General features: G+C 49.9%; 1 protein-coding gene across 2 annotated transcripts in view; it reads right to left on the reverse strand.

The window, feature by feature from the left end:
• Positions 1-8403, reverse strand: part of MEOX1 (mesenchyme homeobox 1) — a 21182-nt gene extending 12779 nt beyond the window's left edge. For both annotated transcript variants that reach the window (XM_032162628.2, XM_032162626.2), the window contains exon 1: positions 7538-8403. In XM_032162628.2, coding sequence (XP_032018519.1) covers positions 7538-8006 — 469 coding nt within the window. In that variant the 5' untranslated portion in view covers positions 8007-8403. The remainder of the gene's footprint in view (positions 1-7537) is intronic.
• Positions 8404-8930: the final 527 nt, after the last annotated feature.

The following is an 8930-nucleotide window of genomic DNA, read 5'->3' on the forward strand; positions in this document are numbered from 1 at the left end:
TCTGGCTCTGTCGCCCAGGCTGGAGTGCAATGGTGTGATCCCAGCTCACTGCAACCTCCACCTCCCAGGTTCAAGCGATTCTCCTGCCTCAGCCTCCTGAGTAGCTGGGACTACAGGCACGTGCCACCACGCCCAGCTAATTTTTGTATTTTTAGTAGAAACGGGGTTTCACCATTTTGGCCAGGATGGTTTTGATCTCTGGAGCTCATGATGCGCCCACCTCGGCCTCCCAAAGTGCTGGGATTGGGATTACAGGCGTGAGCCACTGCACCCGGCCAACTGCCTCCACTTTTTATGTCTGTACTTGTTGGTGTAAGATAGGAATTCAGGGATCTGCTTGTGGCTAGAAACAACTTCTTGTCTCAGTGGAAAAGCTCCACCAGCCGACAGGACCCTGAGCTAGGAAAGCTCTACGGTCCGTCACACATCTGCGGTGCTGCTTTCACTAAAGGGGTTTCCAACTGAAGGGTCTGTGCCACAGCTTGAACCTTGTCCCTTGTTCCTGTCCCTGTACAGTCCCTGTAAGGGCAGAATTGTGCTTCCCTCCCCAATTCCTATGTTGAAGCCCTAACCCCAGTACCTTAGAGTGTGTCTGTATTTGGACATAGGGTCTTTAAAGAGGGGATTAAGTTAAAATGAGGCTGTTAGGGTGGATCCCAATCCAAACTGCCTGATGTGCTTATAAGAAGGGGAGATTAGGGGCTCACGCCTGTAATCCCAGCACTTTGGGAGGCCAAGGCGGGTGGATCACCTGAGGTCAGGAGTTCGAGAGCAGCCTGGCCAACATGGTAAAACCCCTCTCTACTAAAAATACAAAATTAGCCAGGCGTGGCGGCACACGCCTGTAATCCCAGCTACTTGGGAGGCTGAGGCAAGAGAATCACTTGAACCTGGGAGGCAGAGATTGCAGTGAGCTGTGATCACGCCATTGTGCTCTAGCTGGAGCAACAGCAAGACTCTATTTCAAAAAAAAAGAAAAAGGAAAAATTAAAAATATGGCCAGGTGTAGTGATTCACACCTGTAATCCTAGCACTTTGGGAGGCTGAGGCAGGAGAGTTCAAGACCAATCTGGCCAACATAGCAAGACCCCTGTCTCTATTTTTTATTCTAATAAGAAATAATTTTTTGAAAAATTAAAAATATAATTACTACATGATGTAGCAATTTCCCTTCTAGGTATACACTCAAAAGAATTGAAAATACACTCTCCAGCCAGGCGCAGTGACTCACACCTGTAATCCCAACACTTTGGGAGGCTGAGGCCAGCGGATCGCGAGGTCAGGAGATTGAGACCATCCTGGCTAACACGGTGAAACCCCATCTCTACTAAAAATACAAAAAATTAGCCGGATGTGGTGGCGGGTGCCTGTAGTCCCAGCTACTCGGGAGGCTGAGGCAGGAGAATGGCGTGAACCCCGGGGGGGCGGAGCCTGCAGTGAGCCAAGATCGCGCCACTGCACTCCAGCCTGGGCAACAGCAAGACTCTGTCTCAAAAAAAAAAAAAAAAGATTAAAAGTTCTAGAAATCGATTGCACAACTACTGTACTGTATCACTTAAAAACTGTTAAGATGGTAACTTTTATGTTATGTGTATTTGACCACATTTTTAAAAAAGGAGATTTCAAATATAAGATGTCCCAGGTAAGAAACCTCAGAAGAGTTCCTATGAAACAACTGCAAGCTAAAGTGAGAAAATCAACACAGATTCTAGCAGATATTAGACTTTGAAATTTCTTTTTTTTTTTTTTTTTGAGACGGAGTCTCGCTCTGTCGCCCAGGTTGGAGTGCAGTGGCGCAATCTCGGCTCACTGCAAGCTCCGCCTCCCGGGTTCACGCCATTCTCCTGCCTCAGCCTCTCCGAGTAGCTGGGACTACAGTCACGCCATTCTCCTGCCTCAGCCTCTCCGAGTAGCTGGGACTACAGTCGCCCACCACCACGCCTGGCTAATTTTCTTTTTGTATTTTTAGTAGAGACGGGGTTTCACCGTGGTCTCGATCTCCTGACCTCGTGATCCGCCCGCCTCGGCCTCCCAAAGTGCTGGGATTACAAGCGTGATCCACCACGCCCGGCCAAAATTTCTTAACTGTAGCTTTCTTTGATACTATGTTATATACAAATGTAGCTATAAATTTTTGAAAAAGAAGGACAAAAATATTCTTGGAAGGGGTTGTTTTTGAGCTGGGTGGTTTTTAAGTAGGACTTCAACAGGCAGAAGTTTGGGGAAGGGGAGGGCGCTCTAGGCAAGGAGAAACCACCAGAGCACAGTCAGAGAGGGGGAAGAAAATGCAGAATGTGTTTGCAAGGTCAGTCCTCTGGTGTGGCTTCGTGGCAGGGGTAGTGGAGGGGACCTGGGGTGGGGAGGTGGCCTGTAAAGGGGCATCAGGAGGGAAAAGAGGAGAGAGAGGCCTATTTGTGGAGTTTTATACCTTAGGCAAATTTGTGGTTGGGCGGGGGCAGGCAGAGAGCAGGTCTTGCAAAGAGAAATTGGGGCAGGACAGCTCTGGGAACACACGTGTTGGAGCTGAAGAAGGATGAGACAAATCACGTCTGATTAAAGGCATGTCTCAGCAGAGTGAGGACGTGAGAGCAGGAGGGAGCAGTGCTGAGTTCTAGCACCACGGCTTTCCCAGGCGAGCGATCGGATTCACCTGTAGCCACTCTAATCACACGCAACCTTACTTTGAACCCCATCAGGAAACCACCGCAAAATCCCTCATTCCCATAAATTAAAGACAATCACAGTAGCAAGGACAGTTTGGGAGAAAACAACAGTGGCCTCACAGCTGTCCCTGCCAGCAGGGGTCTTTAATCCCCATTGGCTTGGGGCTGGGAGTGGTTTGGGTAAGATAACACCATGCTGGTCTCCAGGGTGGGGAAGTGCCAAAGGCCAGGAACCCTGCTTTCTTTCTTTCCCTCCCTTTTCTTTCTTTCTTTCTTTCCCTCCCTTTTCTTTCTTTCTTTCTTTCTTTCTTTCTTTCTTTCTTTCTTTCTTTCTTTCTTTCTTTCTTTCTTTCTTTCTTTCTTTCTTTTTCTTTTCTTTCTTTCTTTCTCTTTCTTTTTCTTTCTTTCTTTCTTTCTTTCTTTTCTTTCTCTCTTTCTTTCCTTCCTTCCTTTTCTTTCTTTCCTTCTTTCTTTCTCTTTCTTTCTCCTTCCTTCCTTCCTCTTTCTTTCCTTTCCTTCCTTCCTTCCTCTTTCTTTCTTTCTTTCTCTCTTTCTTTCCTTCCTTCCTTCTTTTTCTTTCTTTCCTTCTTTCTTTCTCTTTCTTTCTCCTTCCTTCCTTCCTCTTTCTTTCTTTCCTTCCTTCTTTCCTTCCTTCCTTCCTTTCTCTCTCTCTCTTTCTTTCTCTTTCTCTCTTTTTTTGATGGAGTCCCGCTCTGTCACCCAGGCTGAATGAAGTGCAGTGGCATGATCTCTGCTCACTGCAGCCTCCACCTCCCACGTTCAAGCTATTCTCCTGCCTCAGCCTCCCACGTAGCTGGGATTACGGGTACCTGCCACCACACCTGGCTAATTTTTTTTTTTTTTTTTAGTAGAGGTGGGGTTTCACCATATTGGCCAGGCCGGTCTTGAACTCCTGGCCTCAGATGATCCGCCCGGCTCAGCCTCCCAAAGTGCTGGGATTATAGGCCTGAGCCACCGTGCCTGGCCAACCCTTGCTTTCTTGATCATTTCTTTGAGTAGATCAGCTCCAGATTCCACTGGGAGTGAACGAGGAGCAGTTGAAGGAGATGGCAGAGGAGGAAGGGAGAGCAGAGACCATTCCTCTTGCAACAAACTTTCCATTTCTGGAGGCTTCTCAGCCACTCAATATAGGGTGCATTTGCCAGGCCCAACTCACCCCATAACCTCTCCAGCAGGTCTCTGAGCTCCATGCTCCTGATGACAACTGGACCAAAATGATTGCCAGAAGTTCCCTAGACTCAGGAATTTCTGAGACAGCATAATTGAAATATTCAATTCCACCATCCCCATTAATATAGAAATATTTGTCAGACCTTATATTCTGAAGGCTGGTTCAGGAAATATGGGCCTAATACCATTCACAGCTGCTATTTATTGAACTCTTACTATGTGCCAGGCACAGAGTTAATCTCATGGATCACTGCATCTAACCTTCACAGAGAGACTCTCTATGGAAGGTGCTACTGCTATATTCCCATTTTACAGCTAGGGAAACAAAGGCTGGAAGAAGTTAAGAACTTTTCCAAAGTCATGCAGCCAAAAGTTGCCGTGCTGACACTGCAGCCTGTCTGGCTGGGTGGGAAGAACTATGGAAAACACGTTTCTGATCAATGCTGATTAACCTTCCAGGGACCACTCAGCCTGGACTTGGGGAGGCCCAAATGCATGGGCATGCCCAACCCCTCTGTAGTCAAGATCAATAATATTTTAAGGCAGGCCGGGCACGGTGGATCATGCCAGCACTTTGGGAGGCCGAGGCGGGCTGATCACGAAGTCAGGAGTTTGAGACCATCCTGACCAACATGGTGAAACCCCAACTCTACTAAAAATACAAAAATTAGCCGGGAGAGGTGACATGTACCTATAATCCCAGCTACTCAGGAGGCTGAGGCAGGAGAATTGCTTGAACCCAAGAGGCAGAGGTTGCAGTGAACTGAGACTGCGCCACTGCACTCCAGCATGGGCATTAGAGTGAGACTCCATCTCAAAAAAAAAAAAAAAAAAAAAAAGAATATTTTAAGGCAATATTTGTAAAAATCAAAAATAATGCAAAAAATTGATAATGAACAAAATATCACAATTTTAGAGACAGGATCCAATTGCAGACTCAGGATTGGCAGGGTTGGGTGGGGGGCTCTCTGTGGCTTTGCCTTTTCTGAGCTGAATTCCAGATTCCTGGAGTAGGTCGTGAGCCTTGCGTCGCTTTCCCCCTTCTTTGGGCTCTTACAAAGCTGATCTTTCTTGCCTCCTTCCTCCCTTTCAGTTAAATTCCAAAGGAGGACGCAAGCATCTGGGCAATAAAGATTTCCATGCTGAACAGTGAGTTTGTCTGGAATCACAGGGGGATGAGTGACAGCTCGCTGGGCCCCGCCTCATCTGCTGCTGGTGCTCCTGAGGGGACCCTTAGGGAAGCCCAGGGCCCCTGCGGACGGGAACCTCCCTCCACCAAAGTCTGACTCTGAAGCATGCAGGCCGTTCAGCAGAGGGTGTCCCTGTACTCCTGGGTGGCCAGCTGCTTAGTGTGAATGTTCTCTCTGCATTGCAGGGCCATCGGCCACTCGCCAAAAAGAGAGCTGGTGCATTTGGGTTTTGCTGAGACTCGGAATGCTGGAAGATTCTGCCTGAGCCCAGCAGGCTCTTGGCTTTGCTATCCCTTCCCAATGCCCTTGGCTCTCAGTTCCCTGGAAAGTGGCAGAGAGGAAGGAGCCACAGTGCTGGGTGCCGCCACCAAGGGGAAAGCTCTTCAACCCGGTTCAGAGCCAAGTCGCTGAGAGTAGCTTCTCATCCTTAGCATATTTCCTACCAGGGGTAGGATGAGTTAATTTTCGGGATGGGGATCTAACTGGCTGGTGGTTTAAAGGGCCCTTCTATTTAGCAGCCGTGAGGGCTGCTAGGGTTCCTATCACCCATTGAGGAAGAGGCTTCTTCAAGCAGAGACCAAACATCATTTCAAAATGAGGATTGCATTTGAAATCTACTGAAGGGGGTGATACCGGGGGCCTGAAGCCTGGGATTTGAGCTCATTTCTAGGGTGACCAATTCTCCTGTTTGCCTGGGACTGTGGGGTTTCCCACAACAGGATTTTCAGTGCTAAAACTGGAAAAGTCCTGGGCAAATAGAGACAAGCTGCTCACTCTAGTTTGACCCCATTCTTTCTGTGTTCTCACCAACTTTCAGTCTTTCATTTTGCAGATGGAGAGAATCAAGGTATTAATAAAATCTGCTGTCCCCATCTCCTAAACCCCTGGGACTCAAAAGAGCTGACGTCGGTATCCCATGGCACCTTAAGCCTCCCCATCAGTGCACATCCCACTGCTGACACACCTCTGCAGGCCTCTTCTTCCTCTCAGTTTGAGCTTTTTTGGGTGAGACCCCTTTATTCATCTCAGAGCATTCCTGGGCTTGGCTAAGACCAGAAACTCGGGAAAGTTGTCCTTATAAAGCAAAGCACAAAGCATTCCCACCTGTTGGTTGGTGCCCTTCTTTTCTGTCCTGCCCCGGTTAGCCCCATGGGAAGGTCATCTACAGGCTCTGACAGACAGGCGTGCCCCTGAGGGCGGCTGTCAGGAGGAAAACGGGGCAGCACGGGCAGGAGGCTTGGTCACTGCTTTGTTCTGAACGAGGCCAGGACAAGAAACCAGACAAAAGGTGGACAGGCAGAGTGAGCAACCAGGGAGGCCTGGTGGGGAGGTGAGGAAGCAGCAGGTCCCCACCCTGGGGAAGAGAAGGGCTTTAGCTGGAATCTTTTTTTTTTTTTTTTGAGATGGAGTCTCGCTCTGTCGCCCAGGTTGGAGTGCAGTGGCGTGATCTCGGCTCACTGCAAGCTCCGCCTCCCGGGTTCACGCCATTCTCCTGCCTCAGCCTCTCCGAGTAGCTGGGACTACAGGCGCCCGCCACCGCGCCCGGCTAATTTTTGTATTTTTTAGTAGAGACGGGGTTTCACCATGTTAGCCAGGATGGTCTTGATCTCCTGACCTCGTGATCCACCCGCCTCGGCCTCTCAAAGTGCTGGGATTACAGGCGTGAGCCACCGCGCCCGGCCAAGCTGGAATCTTAACAAATAGGCCAACCTCATCCTCCAGCCTCTGGGACTCCAGCACGGACTCCCTTGGCTGCCTGCCTCCCTGACTCTCTCCGAGGCTGCCCATCCCTTGCAGCTCCTTGCGGGGCTGCCTTCCCAGGGGGTCAGCCAGATCTCAGCATGCTGAGTTGTCTGTCCCCTTGGCCTGGACATGGCCCAGCTCCACAGGGTGATACCTGGTGGGCAGTCTGCCCCAAACCTCAGCCCTCCATCTCCCCCTCACCCCTTGATTCTCCCATCCCAGCCGCAGGCCTGCTTCTCAGCCTCTAGGCTCCTGGACACATAGGGTCTTGGCTTTGGGTGGCCACCCAGCGTCCCAGCTTCAGTCTTAGCTCTCAGAGCCTTAACCTCAGCTGACTTCCCTGGTAAGCGAGCCCTGTGCTCTAGGACCACTTGGGGCTGGCCAAAGTATGGTGGGGAGGAGCATGACTCAATGGCAGCCTGATTCAGGAAAGCCCCTCACCAGCCCTCGCCAGTCTGCATCCAGAGGATCCATTTCACGTGTCCTCCAAATCCTGGCTGATCCTGTTTCATTCTCTTGCTGGGACACCCTTCCTGGGGCCCAGGAGTGCTGGGACACAGATATGGTCCCCATCACCAAAGAATCCTAGAACTCTCAGTGGAAGAAACCCCAAAGGTAACTGGTCCAGTCTCCTGCATTTGGATAGGCTAGACAGATATTCATGCTCAGAGCACCTATGCACAGACAGGGTGAGTAACTTCCCCAAGGTCACACAGTAAAGGAATGATCAGCTGCTCCTGAGCCACCTACCTGAACTCTCCTTTCTCCGCCTGGATGATTTCTTCTCTGTCTCATTGGCAGTGCTCCCAAGCACCCCGTAGTCCTCGCCTGGGCCTCCTGTGGTGTCCACCAGGCCCAGGCTGCTGGTCCCCGTTTCCTTGGAACCCCCTGCCGGGCCTGAGTTGGGCCTGCGCCGGGCCTCTGAGACAGGGAAGTGCCAGTTGGGGGACTGTGGGAAAGCGGGGTGCTGCTCAGTGAAGATGGGCTCCTCCTGGGGCAGGCTGTGTGGGGTGGCCGCCAGGCAGGAGGCTGAGAAGTCAGGGTACGCTGCCGTCGCTGTCGCCGGGAAGTCTGGTTTCTGGTGGAAGGAGAACGGGGTGGGCGGGTAGTGGGGTAGCCCTGAGGCCCCGTTGCCTTCCGAGTGGGGGTTTCGAAGGCAGCCCCAGACAGGGGCTGGGGGCTGGAGGCTCCTCATGCAGCTGCTGGCCGCGGGATCCATCTGCTGTCTGCTGCACACCTCAGTCCTTTCAAAGATTTGATTCTTTATACTTTTTATGTTCAAATTTTTAAAAATGCAAGAGAAAAAAATTAAATAGGAGGGAAAAATGTTCAACAGAAAATTTACCCCAGGAACCAAAAAAAAAAAAACAAAAAAAAACCCCCAAAACTAAAGTCTCTCCTTAAACTACACACACATGTGGCCAGCTACTCCTATGTGTGTGCACACACCTATGTCGGGCTTGCTCCTGCCCCTCCAATGCACCAGCCTACCTACTGGGATCCCCTGTATGTGTATTTGTCGCCAATGACACTAAACATTTTCACTGTCCCAACCCAGACGCACCAGCTGACGAGGAGCTCGTCCTGGAGCCCAGAGCGAATGCCTGCAGAGGGCTGGACCAGGGCTGCTGGGACACACTTTTAAATCCTGCGGTGAGGAGAGAGTGACAAATTTCTGAAGTGAAATGTGAGAGAGGAGAGGGAGGGGTTAACACACACACACAAGATCCCCTCCAACCAAAACCCTAGCAGGCAACTATTAATCATCAGAAACCTTATATGCACATCTAATGGGATTTGCAGATGGAGACTTTTAAAGAAACATTGTCTGTATTTTTTTTTTCTAAGGAAAGAGAGCAGCACACACACACACACACACATACACACACACCATCTTTAATGTGCCTCCTGTAACACTATGAAGTTATTTTTATTGCACTGTTAACAAAATTCCCCAAGTCTTGGATTTAGAAAAAGCCTTAAGTCAGATCCAGAATCCATCAAATTCCAAATTCCAGGGAGTGAAGTGAGGAATAAGAGCAAGAGACAAGCTTGGTGATTGCATTTGATTTAAAGGCCCTTCTACTGCTGCCTGCGAAAAAGGAAGGTGGATTAAAAGAAATCTTTTTAGCAAGTCTCAGCG

This window comes from Hylobates moloch, unplaced genomic scaffold (assembly GCF_009828535.3).
Source record: "Hylobates moloch isolate HMO894 unplaced genomic scaffold, HMol_V3 SCAFFOLD_10, whole genome shotgun sequence".
NCBI lineage: Eukaryota > Metazoa > Chordata > Mammalia > Primates > Hylobatidae > Hylobates > Hylobates moloch.